Below are 23,189 nucleotides of genomic sequence, written 5' to 3'. Positions count from 1 at the left end.
GTTGTATGAGAAATATTATATTTTTTGCTTATTTAGTGTACAAAGGTTAAAAATAATTTTTAAAATAATTTTAAGTTGTGAATACGTAGAGTAAAGAGAGATAATATATTCAAATGGAAAGTAAATTAGAGAGCAAGTTAAGGATTCTATCTATATTAGTTAAAGTAAATAATAGATATCGGCAGTCTTTTGGTATGATGAACAAAAAAGGGGGTGGATTAGCCAAAAGAGGTGGAAATAGCCTCAGCCTTGCGAGAATCTTATTGTTTCTTTATTACCACATCATTTTGAGATAAGATCATTTAAGAATTTTTTCAATTAAAGAGGGTGTGATGTATTAGCACGCACACTCTTACCTAAAAACTAAAAAGTTTCAAATTTGATTAATTCTCATACGTGGGGCTTTCAATACCTATTTATTTATCTTTCATTTTCATTTATTAGACCCTTTCTTACTGGGAAAAAAATAAAACAAAAAAAAAGTCATGCCAATCACCATTGACAACTGTTATCTTATTGGCCAAATCCCTCTAGCATGACTTCGTGTCATATTAACACAGTCCTCCTGCGTTAGATGTGAGTGGATCCCTTGACCTATTACACATCCAACGACGTGGAGATTTCGTATTATAATGACACGGAGTCATGCTAGAAATTTCATAGCTTATTATCTAGCACCACAATGTTTTTTTCTCTATTTCTTTTTTTTTTTTTGTATTTTGAAGACGGGGCCAAAGCCCAATAACTTTTGATACAACGTTTTTTTTTTCTTGGGTAATTTGATACAACGTTTTAAATGACTAAAGTTCAAGCCTTGGGAGTTAATTTAAGCAGCGTCTATATGATTTGAAATTTTACAGACTATCCACAAAGAAGGTGTATATTATATTTTTGAAAGGTTTTGCAATCACTTGTTATTTTTTGGCTACAAGAGATCCATGTATCTTATACGAGAAAATAAAAAATTAAACATGGAATAAATAGCCCCAAGAGTAAAAATTGAATTTGAAATTTCATATAATTCTCAAGTGAGAGCTTGTACCACTGTACAACACTCTATTTTTCAACTTTTGCGGTCGCTTTGAGCAACTCATTCTGATATTATTCATAGTCATGAATCAATAAAGGAATATTGACCATTGGATTTTCCTAAAAAACATAAGTTAAAATGTGGACGACCATTAGATCCGGGAAAACATTCACTATACGTTACTTACCACATGTTGAGGGGGTACTACTCACCCCTGTATTAGTGAGTTGTACCGGGTAAATATTTTCTTAACTAAAAAGGCTATATAAATTCCAAGTACTTTGTAATATCGGTATCTATTTTTCATTTTTTGGGTAAAAATCTATTTTTGTTAGTTATCTAGTAGTGTTCTCATTTTGATTTTTTAAGTCGAATATTTATATGTACATACACTCAGAACTATATACATATAGTTGTTGCGTCATACAATGTAGATTGGCAAAATAAGATTTTTAAAAGATTTAATTTCTTGAAACTTTCCACCTAATACGTTTCATCGTTGTCATACTTGTTCTAATTAAATTGATTGGAATGCATCTGCTGTCGAGGTACTTAAATAATTTGATTCTTATAAATTCTGAGAATTAGTGAATAATATATACTAGTCACTTCTCCATGCGTTGCGCAGGATTATTATTCATGACAAAAATTAACATAGTTTCTAATTAATTATATATCATGATTTATTTTATTAATCATAGTTAATTTGGTCTTTGAAATAAGTAATTTTTTTGTCAATAAAAAATTTACTCTTACATAATCTTTAAGTTCTCTCTTAATAGAGTATATTAAATTCATGAGTTATTCCAACTAATAATAATTTTCCTTGCCAACTACCAAAGCTTTATCTACATGAAAGTAAAACTAAATTTATAAATTAAAAAAAAGAGTTTAAAGTTTAAAATATTTTACGAATAAGAGTAGTAGAATTAAGTTAGTAAAGTTATTTAACCAAATTAAATTAACATAATCAGTTTTATGCTTTCAATTTTTAAAATAAAGATTAAAGATGTTTTCCATATTTTGAGTTTACTTTACATCTTTTAGACATAATAAAAGCACTTTAAGAGTTTACAGTTTCAATTTAAATTAGTATATTATTTTTATTAATTTATATGGTCTACTATTGCATGCATGCCTTATATGGTCTGGATAACATTTTCATTATAACGCTTTGATTTGAAAAACTATGTTTATGAATTTATTTCTAAATTTTTCTACAATAATTTGTTTTTCATGCCCTTTATTAATATTCTTATTTAATTTTTATTTAAAGAAAATCATTGTCATCAAATTGAAGTTCGTTGTTAAATGCTATTGAAATACATAAAATGGATTAATTATTCATCGAATTTGATTTTCTTCCTTTTTATATATTTTCAATATTGTTATGTTATTTATGTTACACAATGAATTGCCTAAAAACAAATAATTTAATTTCAGATATATTTATTTATCGTGATCAAAATCAAAATTCGTTCTTGTAATTTTCTCTCTTTGATTTTAAATTTTGACAAAAGAAAGTCAGGGTACAATTTTTAAGTAAATTGGCTAATTATAGTAAATGCTTGAAAAAAATTTATATTATAATATATAGATTATAAATACTAATTTTATTGAATTTTTTGTTAAATTGAATTAATATTATTGATTAATCAATGTGATATTAATCTGGTCGATGAGTCCATTGGTCTCCTTCTTAGCCCATTCATTCACCAGACGGACCGCTTCAGCGGGCTTATTCTTGAAATGGACAAATTTAGCTGTGGCCTTGTAGTCTTCCTCCACCACGAGCTTCATATTTTTTAAATAAAATTCATGGTTTATTAATGTCATAAGTCTGCATTGAAGCCCTGACTAACTAATGGGGTTTACCGTGTAATAAAGGGAAATAGTTAATTAATATCATGAGATATGTCAAGGATCACGTGATGAGAAGCTGAGGATTTGAGCTTTTGACAAATTTCACGTTGATTGGATTAATAGAAATTCTATGCATTAACAATGAAGAAATGCTTGAAGATGATATGCCGCGAATCATAATATGTTTGATAAAGAAGAAAAAATTAACACCCGGGTAGGGTTTCCTTCTTCTTCTTCTTTTTTTTTTTTCTTTTTTTGAAGTTTCAATCTTTTGAGCAGACATAGAAGAAGTCCATACGAAGTGGTAATAGTTATAGAAATTCTATGTTCTATGTAAGATTTTTTTTAAATTTTAATTATCTTCTAGTCTAGGGGACAAGAGATGGGACAGGAAATGGGGACGGAAGATTTGCATCCCTCTCGCAGGGATAGACCAAGGGGGCCGTGGCCCCTCCTAAAATTTTGACGGCATAAGTAAATTTACATATTATTCTTCAAATTTTGAGGAAATTTATTATGATCACCCCATAACTGGAGAAAAACATCTTCTTATTCGTCCCTCCGGGAAACTTGGCCCCCCTTAACTTCAAACTCTGAGGTTGTCCCTGCACTCTCGTCTATATATTAAGAGGTTAAAGTTCAATTCTCACCAATAAAATTATTTAGTTTTCTCATTCATATACTAAGTCTTCCTTGTAATAATATATATAAGACATTACTTGTGAGAAAATAATGCGAAAATCAATGCAAATCTTCCTTAAATGGGAACTCTTGGTCACGTATGACAAATAACTACTTGTCATATTTTGTTCTTCCCTTTTTTTTTTTATTCCGGATGAATCACATGAAAAATAATAATCCGTCGTATGAAATTTAGATGAGATAACGGCTCCAATCTTTTAATGTCACATCAGCTGACATCAATCGTGAATGAGTTATCATATCACTCAACCGGCTAGCTTATTAAATTTCGAGATGGCACTATCTTTTAGAGCATACGGTCATCATAATCTTGAAAATTTCACAATGTTCAATAACTGTCCATCTCGCCCTATACGTACGTTAGATAGCTACCATGAGGAAAACAAATTATAATTGAAATTATGTAAAAACTTCTCTTACAAAATCAGTTGTGACATCAATCTGACGGATTCCTTTCCGTCAAGCAAATCTCGTGAATAACGTGGGATTAATTAATGTAATCCCATCCGTGTCTTCTCCCCATCTAACTTTAAGTACGTAAACGGCATAGTAAATTCTCAACTGAAAGCTTGCCCGAATTCATCGTAATTAACAGTAGTGCCTTAAAACACGTAGGCCTTATTGTACGATTCAACTGTGACTATAGAACGATAACAAAAAATAGCCAACCCTCGTAGTCTATCGGATTTTATAACTCGTACATACCAGCTATAGCATTGAATAGTCATTACCTTTGACACGCTCGCCGCTTGAATGGCCGAGGACTTGTGCGGAGTAACTTTGTACAATCCGGAGAAACATAATAAATGCCTTCAAAGAGTTGGGGAAATCAATTTTAGGCGATGATGATCATACTCGTACAATTAAGGCTGTAAAAATCACTTCGATTAATAAATTAGGTCCATTGAAATATTGACATGTGTCTACCTTTTTTCAGTTATTAATAAAATGTGGTATTGAGTAATTACTAGATACAGCCAACGCTTTGCGTAGGTCTTATTAAATTGATAAGAAAAGTTATTCAACCACAAACAGAAATGAAAGATTTCATATTCAAATTTCATTAATGAGATCTCGTGCTCCTTTCTTCTCCCTTAACCTATCCTCTATTGGTCTATGAGCCTCCTTTTTTAATTTTGGTGAATGTCTATGAGCCTCTTTGTAGTTAAAAGTTAGTAAAATTCATAAAATTTAAGGTAAATAACCTAAGCATGAACTTTCCATATCAACACCCTCTCCTTCAGTAGTTTGCTTTGATTTTTCCTTTTTTCTTTTTCATTTTCTTTTTTCTTTTTTGAAAAAATTTATGGGCCCACCATTAATGCCACATCAGTTTAATCCGTTAAACTTGATGGGGAAACTGACGGCATGCTAGGGGGATAATAAAATCAAAATTGATGATTTTCTATGCAATTTTCGATAGTTCAGGCTAGAAATGAGAAATGAGCAAAAATTTATATTTGTTTAGGTCGTTTACCCTAAAATTTATTATAGATGTTGTGATTTAAAAAAATGAAATAACATATAAATGTAAGTTTTTCTTGATAAAATGTAAGTAACAATAAAAAAATAAAAATTTAAAAAAGTAAAATTGTTAATGAAATAATAATTGATTGAAATTTGAAAATAAAATAAAATAAAATTTCTAATCTTCTTAAATTGCAAAAGAGGACAAGTGGTACAAGGCATCTGACTCAAAATCAAGTGGTCCAGAGTTAGTAAGACTTATGTGCCATTTTATTTTGCATTATTTCCTTTCATTGTACTATGAATCTCCTTTATAACCCAAAATATAAAAGAAAAAAAGAGACAGTTGGGAGAGAAAAGAGCGGGGGAGGTAGAAAAATGTGAGGAGTGATCAAGTGGTTATCCTTTTGAATTTACTACCGTGTCCTTAATCTAATGGTAATCAATTAGTAAAACTAATGTAATATGAATAAATTTGCATGTGAAAAGTAGCACCAATGAGGAAACTTTTCTGCTTAATATAGTAGCATAAATTAATATTAAGGAAAACTAATCCTAGAACTGTTAGGAAGTGTATCAAAATCAAACTTTGCAGTACTACATAGATGTTAATGGATTGTTTGGTTTCAAAGTAGGATTTTAAAATTATACTTTAACTTAATTTTACCTACAACAAAACAAAATAACTTATACAAAATCAAATGGTGGGCCTCATTTATACCACTCTTTTTCCACAACAAAACAAAATAACTCACACAAAGTCAAATGGTTAGCTCCATTTATATCACTATTTTTCAAAATCAAAACCTGATTTTAAAATCCTACTTTAAGCCTATGCCTATGGATTGAAGCTGCAACCTGCAGGCATCCATTTCAGAAATATCCATTTCAGAATCAGAAACCCAACAGCGAGGATTCCCGGTTTTTCCGGGCTTTTCGGATTACAGAAAGCCATAGACTGGAGCTCCATCGGTCCCGGACATGCTCCCAATCTTTAGCCATCATCGACTGATCTATGCTCACATGGAGAATATTCTCCTTACAACTATTTCATGACCAACTCACCACTAGCCATAACTCAGCATTCTAACAGTCTAAACTCTGCTTTGATGTTCAAACTCTCTATAAATAAAGCAAAACACGGGAGAAAAACATCTTCGAGGAGTCGATGGACGTAACAGACACTTTGAGACAGAGGATACATCAGTGATTTTGACAAGTTGGTCCAAGATTCAGGACCAAACCTAAACCTCGTATGTCCCTGAGCAGAGTTCAAAAGAATGTACAAGTTTCAGCTACGAATACAGATGATTATTCTAGATCGGCATAGATAGGATTGACTCAAGAAAGCTGTTGTATTTGAGACTTTTTGAGCTCTTTCTCAGACAGCTAGTTTGCACGAGAGGATCTGAGGCAGGGATACATGCGATGGCTATTGATACAAGAGGTTGTAAGCAGGCAGGTCTTGTACTCTATAGACATCTTCCAAAGACAACTCCCTCTCCAACTGAGTCCTCGTGACCCGTACAACTTCCTGAAACAACATAAGTAACCAGTTGATATGAGAGAAGGATATATTTTAAGTGTGAATATCAAACCACAGGAAGATCAATAAAATGACCATGGAAAATTGAACGGCAGGAAATTGGTAGAGAGATGGTACATTGAACTCCATGTAGGAAGCGTGCATCGCAAGCCATTGTGCATCCATCAATTCGAAGGCTATACAGTATAGCACGTCAAAGGCTTCTTCATCTTCTGCATTATTTTTAGTCAGAAAACAACTTAGATCCATTAGATCGGAAAAAGGTCCTGAAGTTCAAAATATTTCACCAGCACCCCGACAAGTGAACGAACGGGGAAGAAGAAATGAATGTGAAACTTCATTCAAATCATACCTCCTAATAATCTCACAAAATTGACCCCAGGCAGACATCTAGGTTTACCTGCATCGGAAACAGAGAACGAACTCAGTAAAATGTAACAATTCAAACCAAGTTCTAAGCATATGGGACGTCAAAATACAAACTAAATCGACATTATGAACACCGACCAGAGTACAAGTCTAGCATTTGAATCAACATGAAGGTGATATTGATGCCAGCTACAGCAAACGGGTACTCCCATGCTGCTCTCTTCCCACCTTGCTTGAATAGCAACCTATGAAAAGATTTCTTCATTTTGAATTTTCCTACCATCAGTTATAAACCCAAAATTTATGCAAATATGAATGTCAAATGACATCATAGAGCTTCACAAAACAGTTAAGAAAAGGAATCAGATTTGTGACGAGAAGCACAGGAAGAACTAGGAGACATACTGGATAAGTCCTGGCGAAAAACAGCAAGTTCTCTAAGGAAACAAAACCGCAGCCCCTGCAGAGACCAATGCACAAAGAGTTGATGTTACTGTTTACTCATGGAAAGAATTGGTCCAAATTAGCTTCCGGTTTAAGAGTACAGATTAGGACGTAAGGGTTAACTTCCTCACAAAAATCCTATATGGTTGCAGGGCAACACGAACCCAAACATCGTACCTAAAGTCCGTTGATGGATTAGCGCCTTGCCAACCCATATCCTTCCACTGCTCGGATATCATGCCTTTCAAGACAACACCAGGAAAGGCCAAATTCCACAATGCTCTAAGAGATTCCTGCCAGTTCCAAAACCAAAGCATTCCGCACATCAATTTATGTTGAATATAAAAGATTTTAGCATTTGATATAATGTCCAAGGGACTGATGACTAGTCATAAACATTAGACCGAAAATCTGATGAAGGACGAAAAGAGAGGAAATTGATTGACTTAAAAAGAAGATAAATTACGGAGACAATACTTGATGATCAGGTCGAGTCTCGTCAAAGGGTACTTGCAACCGTTCTTGGAGCCTCATAAGCCTCCGTTGCTGGCAATGGAAAGCACATTAAAAATCAGAGGGCTCGAGATGGGACGAATGAGGAAGTCATATAACTACATCGGAGCCAGTTTACCTGAAGAGGACTCAAAGGGTAGTCAAGAAATTTGTTGTCATTTCTGTTACTTAGGCGGTTAAAGAGTCCTCCAATCCATGTTCGTGGTCCAACCATAGCATTAGCTGCAACCAAGCATCCGATTATCGAGTGAGATGAGAATTTGCATCTGCCAGAATGACGCAGACCTGTGGATGATCCTTAACATTTTAGTTAAACTCAAAGACACTTTTGACTCTTCGACTCTCTCGAAAGCTGAAAAGATAAAATCTGCAACCCTCTAATAAGATTCTGCAGTTGGTTCTGTAATCTACATAAAAAACAAACTCGGAAGAGATGCAAGATGGGGTTGGGTGGAAAAAGAACAAGAAAGAAAAAGAGAAGTAAGAGCAGAATAGCAAAACTCTAAGTAAACGTGATCCAGTAGAAGATACAAAACTACAGGTACTTACGTCGAGTTTCCACGGCATGGAATGTAAGAAAATGTGATCCAGTGGAAGATTATAATTGAAGCAGCAGTAACTACTTGTAGCAGCATATACTGGAGGAAGCTCTACTCACTAAAACATCGACCCAATTGGGATATTACGTGAGTGTGGCTGGAGTAATGTGACAATTCCAACTCCTCATCACCCTTCTTGTGTCTCCAGTATATCTCATCCTCGTCGACCTGGATTTGAGTTTCAGAAGCCCTGTTAGTGTCCAACGGATACGAGCTCAAAGACAAGAAGGAAGTTTTTTAACCATCAAGCACGTTGCGGACACTCTTTTGGCATTTGCCAACACAGGAGTTGCTCCTCTGACAACACTAGAAAACTTATGAAACACTGTCCGATAACTAACAGTTCAGAATCCTTTGGCGCATGAGGTTATTCTAGCAGATATGAAAAATTACCCTGCGAAGAGACGAACAAGACGGGATGCATTGTCTACGCCTCCTTAACTTCATTGAGGGGCTGAGCCTGAGGGCCCAATATTCCAAAATCAAAGGTGAGATTTTTCGTCTTTCCGCGTCGGTTTTAACCGAAAGAAGTAAAAGCATAAGAAGGCCTATTAAGTCACCAGTCAATTCATTGCACCCGGTCATGCTCTCCTATACATCATGATTCCAATCTCCACCTTATATTATTACTACGTGAAACAAATTGCCAATCATATCTCCTCTCAAAGGGGTCAAAAAGCTACAATGACGGAGGCAATGTTAAAGCCAACAAGATCCAATTGACAAGCGCAATCAAAGGGCTAGCTTTCTGCAACTTTTACCCGGCAAAAAGTCCTGTCGTGCAATAGGAAGATTCATGGGCATGGAGAGAGCAAACATGCGGGGCAAAAAGGGAGGTACATTCCCGAATCGGGCCACGCACGAGGGATAGAAAGACAACACCCAGAGAGAGAAAGAGGGAGAATTTCAAGAAAAGAAAAGGTGAGAGATACCTTTCATGGCGTTTGAGAAGACATGGCGGTGGCTGTCGAGATGGTCGTGGGCCCGCCCTGAAGGGAATGGTGTTGCCAGAGTCGAAGACACAAGAGAGAGAGTCACAGGAAGAGGAGAGAAGGAAAATGACATTTTTTATGCCCGTTTGGATTTTCAATAAAAAAATTTTAACTTTAATTTTAACTTTAATTCAACACACTACACAACAAAGTATACATTTTTCAAGTTAAAAATTTTAACTTTAACTTTAACTCAACATACTACACAACAAAAACACACGTTTCACAAGTCAAATTTATAATCACATCTCATTTGTCCTTTTCCACAATCAAAATTAAAATCAAAATCAAAATTACTTTAACTCTGAATCCAAACGCACCCTTAATTTTTTCAAAGGTCGGACATTTTTTTTTTTTTTGGAAGGAAGGAAGAGAGAGGAAAAGGGGACGAGGAAGTTTCGGGCAAGAATTTTGTCCGTCTGCTGTTTGTTCCGTTGCCATGAAATCTCAGCTGCTTTGTTCCTCCCTGCAAAATTGCGACAGCCGGAAGCTCTAGCGGACTTTCTTGCCACCACAGCCGTACATATTCTGTAGTCTGAATGTGGATGGGTCGATGGATCAGTAGATGCTAGGAAAAGAACCCCAAACACAAAAATCGACTCGGACTGACCCGACAATATCGATATCTTCCAGCATGAAATTGAATGGTTCTCGGACGGCTTTAAGGGCTTTCAAACAATTGGGATGCAAAGTTATTATTCGAAGAAAACCACACAAACCAAGGCAAATTAACCAGTTATCAAAGTGGCCTGTGCAAGTAATTAATAAACCTTTTAGTTTTCTAAAAAGAATTTGAATTTTTAATATCGATACGGTAGAAAATGGATATACATCTTTCATATAAAAATAAATCCCTCGTAGCACACCAAAATGTAAACCGTTGCCCACAACCAAATCATTGCCCACTAACCAGTTATCAAAGTGGCCTGTGCAAGTAATTTACTCAAAATTCACGTTATTGATTAGGATGCTTAATCTATTTATATTAAATTAGTCATTTCACCCCCGCGTTACACTCGATTTGTTTTCCGGAGTATAAATTTATATATTTTTATTGTAAAGTGTCTTTAAAAATATTAATTAGTTTATATTTATAGAACTAATTCTTTGATAATTGTCAAAATAACTATAATTAGAAATTTTAAATTTATCTTATATACATAAGAAACTATATCATTTATTTAAAAAGCATTAATTTATATATTTTATAAATAAGATTAGTAAAAGCATGAATAACATTATTTTGAATAAAATCAAGGTGATAATTAAACCTTTTAGTTTTCTAAAAAGAATCTGAATTTTCAATATCAATATAGTAGAAGATGGATATATATCTTTCCTATAAAAATAAGTCCCTCGTAGCACCACCAAAATGTAAATCACTCATAGAATTCAAATACTTCAACTTTAAGTAAATTTAATAAAAATAGAAAGTAAATTTGTTTCATTCGTTTTTATAAACTTCTAAAGAAATAAATTCTTTTAACATAATTTTTTATTTGCAAGTGTAATTAATATTAACACAAAACTTGTAATGGTTATTGTTTATTCCAAAACTCTTAACAATTTAAATTTTGTAAGTGATTACTAGTGTGAAAAAATTTCAAAAAGTATTTCACCATCCTTTTCAAACTAAATAATCCAATTACGATTTCAAGAATATAATTAAGTATTTGTAGAGTTAAAAATGAAAGAAGAAAATAATTTTAATTAATTGAATTTGAAAAGATATATTTTTCTTTCTAAATAGTATGCATTATTAGATTAACTTACTTGTATTATTTTTTTCTAAGGTCCGTACGATTTCAATAATATAAGTAATTACTTGTGTAGAAATTTTCAAGAAATATTTCATTATTTTTTTAACTGAAAATTGAATTTGATTTGAAGAATATATTTAAGCTTGTGGAATTGAAAATTATTAGATTAATTCACTTGTTTGATTTTTTCTATTTTAAGTGCATTTAATATGATGAATTAAAGATGGTAGAGAAGATTCTTAATTTTCAATATCAAAATTGTAGAAGATATTTTGATTTATATCTTTTATGCAAAAATAAATCACTTATAGAGTTCAAATATTTCGACTTTAAGTAAATTTAATGGAATAGAACTTATATTTATTCCATTCATTTCATGAACTTTTAAATAAATAAATAAATTGTTAGCGTCACTTTTAATTTGTAATTGGATCTAATATTAACATAATACTTGCAATGGACTTTAAATAATACAATTACAATTTTTAGAATATAATGAAGCATTTGTAGCATTAAAATTTGGAAAACTAAAATAATTTAACTAATTGAATGTGAAAAGATTATATTTATTCCTACATTATACGAATTCTTCAATCAATTTCCTAAATAATCCAATTACGATTTCAAAAATATAATTAAGCATTTGTAGAATTGGAAATGAAAAAGAAAATAATTTCAATTAATTGAATTTGAAAAGATATATTTCTTTCTAAATGGTATGAATTCTTAGATTAATTTACTTTTATTATTTTTTCTAAGGTCCTCACAATTTCAAAATTGTAAGTAAAACAACTTGTGTGGAAATTTTTGAAAAATATCTGAAATTTTTTTTAACTGAAAATTTGAATTTGATTTCAAGAATATATTTAAGCTTGTTAGATTAATTTACTTGTATTATTTTTTCTATTTTAAGTGCATTTAATTTGATGCATTAAAGAGGGTAGGGAATATTTCATTCATTTTATGAACTTTTAAATAAATCAATTATTTAGCATCACTTTTAATTTCTAAATGGATTTAATATAAACATAATACTTGCAATAGCCTTTAAATATTACAATTACAATTTGAAGAATATAATGAAGCATTTGTAGCACTGAAAATTGAAAAAAAAAATTAATTAATTGAATGTGAAACAATTATATTTATTCCTAAATTATACAAATTTTTCAATCAATTTATTTGTATTATATTGTTCTATCTATGAGTTTATTTGATGTTAGTTTTTAAAAATATTGTAGTAAATATCAATTGACTCGTTAAATCGAATAGAGAAAAATATGTCATAGTACAACCTTTTTGTTTTTGTGTCAATTTTATCACAACCTTTTAAAATTAAACTATATAGCATAACGTTTAGGGTGTAGTGTCAATTATGGTCAAACTTTAAATTTTTCATAAAAATTAAATAGAAGGCCGATGTGGGCCACATGTGGATGAATAGTGGACCCGGACTCTTGCCACATACGGAATAACCCATATTCCAACCCGTCAAGTGCCCTTTTACCCACTTGACTCTCTCACCATGATACTCGAATCTCATTCCCGCCCTTTACATACATAATTACTCTTTCTGAAAATAACCACACCCTCAATAGAATTTAAAAAAATCACATATTGAACTTATTGCAGTTCATATAGTGAATAAGGGATGAAAAATTGTTAGAAAGAAAATGGAAGCTTATACCTGTCGAATGAAATGTAAACTTTCATTCGTTTTCTTCTATCAGAACAAAAGAGGGAGAAGTGTAAAGAGAGAAACTGGCAAGCTCATGGGTGAAGAGGGAGAGAAAGGGAAAAGCGCCGAACGGAAGAAAAATTTGGGGGTATAGTAAGATGGGAGATGTGTGAAGAAGCGGGAATGAGATTCAAGAATTGATGGTGAATGAATCGAGTGGGTGAAAGGGCACCGAGTGAGTCGAAATATGGGTTATTTCATATGTAACAAGAGTTTGGGCCCACTATTCATCCTTGGGTGCATCACATCGGCCTTCCCTATAATTTTCACGAAAATTTTGATGTCATACTATAATTGACACTACACTCTAAAAACTCTTGCCACATGTGAAATAGTCCATATTTTGACTCACCCGGTGCCTTTCACCTACTCGACTCCCTCATCATCAATATTCGACTCTCATTCACGTTTCTTCACATATCTCCCACTTCACTACAGCCCCAAATTTCTTTTTCTTTCAACGCTTTACCCTTTCTCCCCTTCTTCACCATTGAGCTTGTCAGTCTCTCTTCACACTTCTCCATAGTTTCTACCCATAGAAGAGAACGGATTAAAGTTTGCATTTCATTTGACAAGTATGAACTTCCATTTTCTTTCTAACAATTTTTCATTCCTTATTCACTATATGAACTGCAATAAGTTCTATATGTGATTTTTTTTTTTGCTATATTGATGGCGTGGTTATTTTCAAAAAGAGCAATTATGTATGTGAAGAGGCGGGAATGAGATTCGAGTATTGATGGTGAGGGAGTCTGGTGGGTAAAGGGTACCGAGCAGGTCAAATATGAGTTATTCCGCATGTGATAAGAGTCTGGCCCCACTATTCATTCACATGTACATCACATCGGCATTCTGTTTAATTTTCATGGAAAATTTAACATCAGATCATAACTGACACTATATCCTAAACGTTATGTTACATAGTGTAATTTTAAAAGATTATAATAAAATTGACACGAAAGCAAAAGATTATGCTATGGCATATATTTTTTCCCAAAAAAAAAGTTCATTACTAAATAATAAGATTGATTATTTGGTAAGGGGCCCATTGGCAATTATCCATCAGACTTCGGCATGGCGCTTACTAAGTAGTCCCAATATATAGTCGATTGCACGAGAGTTTCATTCAAATATAATGCAAAGCGTCCAATGCTACGCTTTCCCCACCAAGTCGACATGAGATATCCCCATCATCAGTCATATGGACTATCTTGCTGTTCAAACTTTCAATCCCCCCATTTTTCCATAAGATGACTGCAACACAATCTTAAATTTGTCCTCCAATCCTTCTGATCAAATCCTTCTGAACCAATCTCACCCACGAAGTTTGTATTGTTGTGTTGGACGGTGTTGACTAATGCCATATTTGGTCCAGGATTAAATTAATTTAGTCCCTAACACAGCCAAATCATTGCCCACTAAGCTAAGCTTATGAAAGCTAATATATGATTTTATATATTAATTCACACCACATCGCGCCGGTGGCTCTGACCGTTGTGAGCCCCAAAGGAGGAAATGAACGAATTAACGGTCAGCCGAAATTCAAAAATCTTACCAAACCTCAGACATATATATAAATGCTTTCCGCAGAGTGCCTTAGATCCACAAATCTGAGCCAACCGTGCAGCAATGGACACTCTTGTCAGGAGCACATCATCGGGGCGTGGCCTGAGAACGTTCTCAAGGCGGAATCGGAGAATAGCAGCGGCGTCACCAGACTTAATGGCTTCTTCCAGCTACCGGCGGGACCGGGCCAAGAGGCGGCAGATCTTCCTCAAGACATACAGGTTGAAGTCTGCGAAGAGTGACCTGGGGAGCCCGAGTTCGGGATCTTCAAAGTTGAAGAAGGCTGTCATCAAACTGAAGATGGAACTTGTGTCGGCTCTGTCTTTCACCCAAATTCGCTCTCTTAGGTCGTGCAACTGCAAGTCGGCCATCAGTGTGTCTCATCCACAGGCAGTCGAGAAGAGAATTTGGGTTTTAGGATGACTTCTAGTTCTTGGGGGAAGCATGTAGTTACTTGGCACGGACCATTCTATTTCCAGGCAAATCTTCACTAGTCCATAAGCCCTGGGGAGATCTGCAAGCACCCAATAAAACGAAGCCACCCTGCATTTTACTTGAGCAAAGTGAAACCGACATAATAAGAGATGGTACTTCAATTACATAGCATGGTAGAGAAGGCGACATAAGTCCTCACGGACATTGTAATATAATACCGCTGCCGGTCTATGCGAAAATGGCTTTTTGTGTCATTGTAGCTCTGCCAGATCCTTGCAGCACAACGCAGCGTTTCCATTTCCTGCAATGTGGATCCCATAGCTCGTGACTGCCCAGGATTATTACTGACAGAAGAAGATAAACAAAATTAAATCTTGATGAGCATTTTAAGTTGGTCCGAATACAATGGAGATGGAATCGAAAAAAGTCATGGAATAGCATTTCGTCTCTCTCTCTTCATGTGTCTTTCTTTTCTCTGGTCTTGAAAGGTCCATGAATTATGGTTGATCCAGCATGGCCATACATGGCATACATAAAAGCCATCTCCATCATCAATTCATAGATGTATTTACAGTACACAAACACAAGTGGCAGACTTTGGATCCAACAATTCCTAAATCGAAGGAAAACAAATGGCGTCAGATATTATAGGCTCAGCCCTGAGGAAATCCCACCATTTGCCCCCAAGGGGTCACAGTTGACCCTCCCGAGGATAAAGGCGGCTGCTGCCATTACATCTCTCTTTCGCCGGCCGACTTCCTTCCAATATCCGGTTTCAATCATTCGCATATCTATCCCTTGAAACATATTCCCGGATCGTGCATGATCTCGATGTTGTTCATACTTTCGCTTCTGTATTCATCGATTTTGTGCAATCCTGAGTCTAAACGCTCACAAGGGATCGCAAGCCAATGGTTTTTCGGCGATATTAAGGTGTAGAGACAGGTAGAAATGGCTTCTGAGATTTATAGGGAGATGCCTATGTTACTCCACAACAAATCCGCTCCGTTTCAGGTACATATTTCCATCAAGAAATGCATTAACCGCATCCTGTTTCCATTTTTAATTTAAAGATCCGGAGATTCTAAACAGAAGCTGTGAATAGAGCAGAGTGTCATGATCGAATAAAGCGATAATCATCGAAGAAGTAGCTTAGTGAATACACATTTACAAATACCTGAAAAAGATGACGGCTGAATTTTCAGGAGTTGCTGGTGATTTCGGAAGATGAGGTAGAGACAGAGATGGAAAATTCATGTGGATGGGTGGGAAATATAATGCTTGAGGTAGAACTCAGGAAGAAGATATTGATATTCAGAGACTTCATCGATCTTCCTCCGTGTGATCCCTCCAGTCCTATTCATAACGTAAGTTATCTTCTTCGCCTGCAACCGAAAAATGTCACGGAAAAACTTTTTTTTTCCCGCCTGTGAAACTATAAATTCATATCTGCTGTCGTTATATTCCAACAGCTGATGATGCGAACAGTGGAAGATTTATACAAGCTATACCCAAGCATCAAGCCTCAAAATCTAATCTTGGAGAAAACAGAACTATCGATCCACGAGGTTCGTTCAGTAGTTATATATGACACAGAATTCACAACCAATGAAACTCAAACCGGTAAGCTGATGAAACGTATTTGTGTAGGGACTGATCAATCTGTACGATGCCTTGAAATCTGTTGAAGGTTCATGGGCCATAAACAACAGCTGGATTTCTAACTTCGATGATTCCACAGAGGACAGCTTAGAGAACGACAGTTTAGATCAACTCGGTATGAAGAATTATTATAATTAATTTCCGGAGCATGCTACAGGATTTCCGGGAACCTGATCCTTGTTTTTGGTCCTAACTAAGGTGGAAGAGTGCTCACAAAGCTCCATCACTTGATTAAGTTAGCACGGGAAATGTTTGATGTAATGGACGACGAAGAAGAATACGAGGATAGAGGTATGCAAGGCACCATTTTTGGAGATATATTAAACGAGTGGTATTCAGAAAACAAAACCACTTGTTCTTCTCCAGATACCCCGACATTGCTCCACCTTGAGTTCACTGAAGACCCTTTCTTTGAACCATTTCTGTTGCCGCGCCGAATCCAAGCGGTGAGGCAGTTGAAGCTCCTCGACAGTAATATGAGATCCTTCTCATTCAACAGACTCTTTCACAAGCAAGGCCACAACCTTGGGAAAGAAATTAACAAGGAGGGAGGACCGAAGACGGATGTACAAGAAGTCGATGAAGAGCCATCTGTTGAAAAGATTCACAAGGACTCAGCAGATTTGGACGCCACAATCGATAATTCAAATGGGATGCCTCGGACAAGAAGTTTACGAGATGTGAAAGCACCACCTCTGCCACCACCAACACCAAATTGCTCTTCTCCACCGCACTATCAGCAGCCACGGTCTCCACACCCACCAAACCCACCGCCAACTCCAGCCTTCAGAGGAGCATTAAAGGAAGTGGCGCCGCCGCCGCCACCGCTGCCGCCAGGAGGAATGGCGAAGGCCCTGAGAGCTAAGAAAGCAAATGCCAAGTTGAAGAGATCAACTCAAATGGGAAAATTGTACCAGGTACTGAAGGGAAAGTTGGAAGGAAGGAATTTGAGAGGTAATCTATCACAGCGCAGAAAGGCACAGTTTGGAGCATCATCCGGACAAGGAATGGCCGACGCAATCGCAGAAATGACCAAAAGGTTTGCGTATCACTTCATACTATGCCCACCTCAACACATGCTTTTATTTATGTGGACTGAACCTTGGAATTCTTTCTTGCAGATCAACGTACTTTCACCAAATCGAAGAAGATGTCGAGAAGTACAGCAGTTCAATTGAAGAGGTTAAAACTGCCATTACTGCTTTTCAAACGAAGGACATGGCTGAGCTTGTTAAATTCCACCAGTACGTAGAACAACACTTGGAGAAATTAACCGATGAGACTCAGGCACGTACTATCTATTTTGACATCATTTGATCTTGGATCTATAGGCTTTTCAAACCTATGAGACCTTATGCTTCACAGAATACAGGTGTTGGCAAGGTTTGAAGACTTTCCGACCAAGAAGCTCGAAGCACTGAGGATGGCAGCAGCATTATACTTGAGATTGGAGGGAATACATACTGAGCTACAAAGCTGGAAAGTAGAGCCTCCTCTGAACCGGCTCCTCAATAAGATCGAATCCTACTTCAACAAGGTGTGCTTCTGCTACTTATAGTTAGAGAAATTCTTTTGAGCACATCTATATGTAACCTCCTAGTGACTGATACAAAGGATACCAAAAACAGATCAAGGAAGAGATAGATTCACTTGAAAGGAGCAAAGACGAAGAAATGAAGCGACTCAATAGCCACAATATTCACTTTGATTTTGGGATAGTGGACCGGATCAAAGAATCTATGGTGGATGTTTCTTCGGGCTGCATGGAGTTAGCCCTCAAGGTAGAAAAACGTTGTATTGTCATACATTGTCTAGAATACCTGAATGACACTGGAGCTCTTGTGATTTCCGTAGGAACAAAGAGAGATAAATGCAGCAAGTGATACAGAAAAGGGGTCGAAGGCCAATATCAAGGCAAAGGCTAGCATAAAGATGCTCTGGCGAGCTTTTCAGCTCGCCTTTCGGGTCTACAACTTTGCAGGTGGACAGGATGATCGAGCTGATCAATTGAGTAAGGAGTTAGCTCAAGAGATTGAAGCCGATCCCCAGCAGGAGTAATCTAGCTAGGCTTATCTATTCCCAGCAATTCTGAAAATTATTATATTTCACGATAATCCTAGTTGCATATCTGATCACCTTCGAGATCGGAGCAACTGACAGATCCAAGCGCCAATGGTATTGGAGATACTTCTTTTGTATGAAGATAAGCTATTGATCCGGTCACAGAGTGTGCCATTTTGATAATATAAGATTATAGTAAAAGAAGTTTATGATCTGATATGTTTCCAATTTCTAAAAGCTTAGGTTCGACACTATCAATGACAGAAAAATGGAATTATTCTACTTAACGAAAACAGAACTTTAAGGATTATGCTGATTTAGGGACAAAGATCGCTGAGGACCCGAATCTATCCTGTTTAGATACATTTTTGTGCAGGACAAGCGCAGTAAAGGGACAAGTCGAAACATGAATACGATGAGTTGGAGTGAATTGGCAGTTGCCTTGATGTGTACTTGACATGTTACCCAACTATGAGATGGACTGTTATGCATATCACGCCATAACGCTGTACTACTATGTATGATTATATTTTCGATATCTAAGGTTGCGTTTGGTTTCATAGTAGGATTTTAAAATCAGATTTTGATTTTGATTTTGATTGGAATAAATGGGGCCCACCCTTTAACTTTGTATGAGTTATGTTGTTTTGTTGTGAAAAAAGTGGTATAAATGAGGTCCACTCTTTGACTTTGTATGAGTTATTTTGTTTTGTAGTGGGTAGAGTTAAGTTAGAATTGTGATTCTAAAATACTATCCTAAAACCAAATAAGCCCTAAATATTCTCTAGGAAAGTGTCGACAAGCGTGCTTTAAATCGTGAAAAAGAACGCCGAGTATTTATATATGTGTATATATTCTGAGCTTTTGAGGCCTTGTACTGTTAGCTTTCCCCTAAGTTGAAATGAAACTTTTGCGCTCCTAAAAAAAATTAATAAACACTGAGATATATGAGGCAGAATACTCATATCGAGTGAAATATTCATGATGAAGAATAAAGATTCCGCTTTTAGTAAGACATGAGATAATAAACTTTTGATATCACATTCGTGTTTTTCAATCCTGTCATAAGACCTTAACTAGAAAGAGAATCACAATCTTTTCAATACTCACTACTCTTTCACTCTACAAAATTCTAAACTCTAATACCTTGTTTGGATTTATGAGGGTTAAGGAAGGGAGTTTTATGAAGGGATTAGAACAATTCATGTTTGCCAATTAAAAAATAGAGGGTTATGAAAGGTTATGTGGGATTATTTATCCCTCTATAACCCACCAAAAGCTCATTTTTTTTATGCCACCAATTTGGGGTGTTATAAAGAAATAAGTTATCAAAATTTATTTTTAACCCTTGTTTTTTTATAAAATTGCTATAATGCCCTCTTTAACCTTATTACCTTTCTTTGTTCATATATACACCTATATGTATATATATTATAGCGGTTACTGTTATATATACACCACTGTTATTTATTTATTTTGTCGAAACCTCTTTTATATATGTATCAACATCAATTGTTCGTTCGTTTCCGTCTCCTTCGGTCCGTATATGTACATATTATATTACTATGTATATATCCGTTTACCTGATACACTATACAGGCATACATATATGCATATCTTTATACCTATTTGTATATATCGTAAATATTATATAATATGTTGTTTATGTTTGTTCTTACATTATATAAAATGGGTATAATGATCAAATAACATGCTTATAATTTTTTACCCCATCCTTTCTTGCAACTATCCAAACATGAATTATGAAGTGTTAAGAAAATCCCTCATAAACCACCCCACCCCATCCCTCCATAACCCATCCCTTCATAACTCATCCCACTCCATTATCCAAACAAAGTGTAAAAGAGAATTAATAATCGGAATACTTTCCTAGACGATTATTCGTGATCTTATATGCCTATCAGACAACTGTTTTGTATAAGGCTCGTCCCTCTCATAAGTATCCATATAAGACACTCAATACATCCAAAATATACACTAAAATATCTCTAATATCCCTTAAAGAATTAATTTTTTTTCTGAATATATTCTGAGTTGCATGAAATCCCGACAAAATAGTGCTGGACGACCTCCAGATTGCGGTCGCCATGATCCAAACTGCAGTCCTCTGTTCATGTTGTGATCTGAGACCGTGGTCAACGAGGTCAGACCACGGTTGTCACTTTGATTGTCCGCTGATGACCGCGGTCACACGTCGCAATTCACTGCCCTTCCTTTTCTTCGTCGATTTCGTTCTTGTTTCCAGATCTAATACTTGGATCTTCCGGACTTTCGGCTGAATACGAAGTACCTCAACAGAAAATTTTATGAACAAGATATACTTTTGATTTCTTTTGGTGTTCGGGTATCGAGTTAACTAAGGATAAACTTGAAAAGGATGCCTCTTGACGTTTCTCATATGAGATGTTTTCACCTGTCAAATGAATTTACTAATCAACCACTCAGACAATGTGTCTTAACTTATTGGATGAGAAAATCCTTATAATCGGGGTAGACTTGGCTCGACTGAAGTGTTTACAGTATGTTTCAAACTACTAATTCGCTTATATGAAGTGTAGTTTACTAATTACACCATAGACCGTATGACTCTACTAGTGTGTGTTGTAATGGAGGACGCGTCAGTCACTAAACTGGGAGAGCGAGGCTTTGAATCTGGTAAATTGTGGTCCACAAGTGTTACAAATATAATAATGAAGTAAAAACAAAATAATTAGCAATTAAATATAATGAATGGAAGCTCAAACATAGATTAATAGAAGACCCGAGCCGTCTTGCGCCGACAGTTTAGGACACAGACAATGATGTTTGACTTTCTCTAACCTTCACCGAAAGTTAATCATCATGCATTGAGAGAACCATTTATTTAATTTAATCCCTTTTCTTCAAAGATTAATTAATAACTCCTTAATTAAGTCGAATAATCTAGACAGCTCCATGCATTATGTGTACGTACGGATCAAGAGCTATAGGATCTTGCCACTTTCAGTGATCAGCTTACAAAGGTGTAGGAGATAATAAACCCATGCATTATATGTGCATTGTTATTGTTATTATTATTGCTGCTGCTGTAGCTCAATCAACTTTGGGATCTCAATAACAGGATTAAATAATGAGTCCCCGAATGGTCAACTGGTTGTTGCAATGAGTCTGTGGTGATCGTGACGGGTTCATAAAACAAATGGAAAATCCAACATCGGGGGTTGATATTAGCCAGCCTCCAGCCTAATTTGTTCCTTCAATAGTCAAGCCAGCCTAATTTGCACTGTGCTGATATGACAAGCAGTGTGATTGATGAACAGCATGGCGATAATTGAATTGGACCTGTCTGTTTGTCAGTTCTCGTGTTCTTCGTTCCAATTCTTGTTATGGTAATATAGTAATACTATGGATATAACATGTCCTGCTTTCCAGGTATAATGGATCGTATAATTATAGGTCAATTATGATCTTCCCAACTCGATGGTCGTTATATCCGATCGTCCATGTCAGAAATACTCATCCTCACTGAGGATTACCCAAACTCGACATGTCTTCTCACAACTTCTTATAACAGTCGTGACATGACGGTATCTTGATATGATGCGCATAACGACTTAATGAACGGGCAGTGAACGATCCATTTGCAAAGGGAGAGATTTGAAAAGATTGGAATACGAGGAGTTGACTACCCTGGTGTTCCACGACACAAATTGGAAAGGATCCGCCAAGTGTTACGGGCCCACCGTTGACCCTCAAATGGCACCCCTTCCGTTGACCAATGTAGCTCCTCCACGTTACTGTACGGACGATCGGCGGTGGGATCGTGCTTATAAAAGCTTGCCTTTTCTGTTGCTCGATATAAAAACTTGTATTTGATGAAAAAGGTTCGACACATTTGCATTGCACATATTCCCACCTAATATCGAGGAGTTTTCAATTAATTCTGGTCAATAAAACATCTTGGGCCTTTTTCTGTTTTTCCTTCTATTAAGTCGGACTACCCTTAATTATCAGAAGAAAGATCGAACTACTCTTATAATCGAAAAAAATCTTATATTTGACCTCGGACAGATAATTATGAAAAAGAAGACATTTATGGAGAGAGAGGATGTAGCCAAACGGAAGGGTACCGTACATCGGGGCCAGCATTGACTTGTAATAATTATATTAACACAGCGCAAGATGTGGTGGATGGTGGAGATGGTCCCTTTCCTATCGTGGACTTTAGCAAGGCAAAGGGAGATTCTCCTGGACTTGGCAGTTGGCATAAACTTTTATCTTCGAGTGTGCTCTTACGCTGGATTGATCGTAATCGCTGGTCTATACGAATCTGATTAGAGCCAAAAGTGAGACTTACATAACTTATAATTTTAGGGATCAAATGAATGCAGAAGTATCTTTTTGCCTGATATAAAAAAAATGTTCCGTGAGAAAGTATGGCA

The 23,189-nt window shown here is 35.6% G+C and overlaps 2 protein-coding genes across 6 annotated transcripts; one reads left to right on the top strand and one right to left on the bottom strand.

Annotated features, from left to right (window-relative positions):
* Positions 1-5,924: 5,924 nt before the first annotated feature.
* LOC116203308 (ELMO domain-containing protein A) lies at positions 5,925-9,571 on the bottom strand. Of its 5 annotated transcripts, none has more exons than XM_031534991.1 (10): positions 9,466-9,571; positions 8,484-8,701; positions 8,053-8,219; positions 7,899-7,967; positions 7,599-7,714; positions 7,383-7,437; positions 7,116-7,236; positions 6,961-7,008; positions 6,726-6,820; positions 5,925-6,596 (listed from the first exon to the last, which is right to left on the bottom strand). In XM_031534991.1, exons 3-10 carry the CDS (start codon positions 8,146-8,148, stop codon positions 6,495-6,497), a joined length of 702 nt encoding a protein of 233 aa, XP_031390851.1. In that variant the 5' UTR covers positions 8,149-8,219; positions 8,484-8,701; positions 9,466-9,571; the 3' UTR covers positions 5,925-6,494. The 5 variants fall into 5 exon arrangements, with proteins under 5 accessions (XP_031390851.1, XP_031390850.1, XP_031390853.1 ...); XM_031534990.1 differs by lacking the exon at positions 9,466-9,571 and adding an exon at positions 8,927-9,052; XM_031534993.1 differs by lacking the exon at positions 9,466-9,571 and adding an exon at positions 8,927-9,052 and having other exon boundaries at positions 8,053-8,156.
* Positions 9,572-15,498: 5,927 nt separating this feature from the next.
* LOC116204374 (uncharacterized protein At4g04980-like) lies at positions 15,499-18,958 on the top strand. The gene is made up of 9 exons (XM_031536454.1): positions 15,499-16,038; positions 16,230-16,391; positions 16,497-16,592; positions 16,675-16,801; positions 16,885-17,725; positions 17,808-17,973; positions 18,059-18,223; positions 18,315-18,467; positions 18,541-18,958. The coding sequence occupies exons 1-9, from the start codon at positions 15,976-15,978 to the stop codon at positions 18,742-18,744; spliced, it is 1,977 nt and encodes a 658-aa protein (XP_031392314.1). The 5' UTR covers positions 15,499-15,975; the 3' UTR covers positions 18,745-18,958.
* Positions 18,959-23,189: the final 4,231 nt, after the last annotated feature.

This window comes from Punica granatum, chromosome 4 (assembly GCF_007655135.1).
Source record: "Punica granatum isolate Tunisia-2019 chromosome 4, ASM765513v2, whole genome shotgun sequence".
NCBI lineage: Eukaryota > Viridiplantae > Streptophyta > Magnoliopsida > Myrtales > Lythraceae > Punica > Punica granatum.
This window is presented reverse-complemented; position numbering and strand designations above follow the sequence as displayed.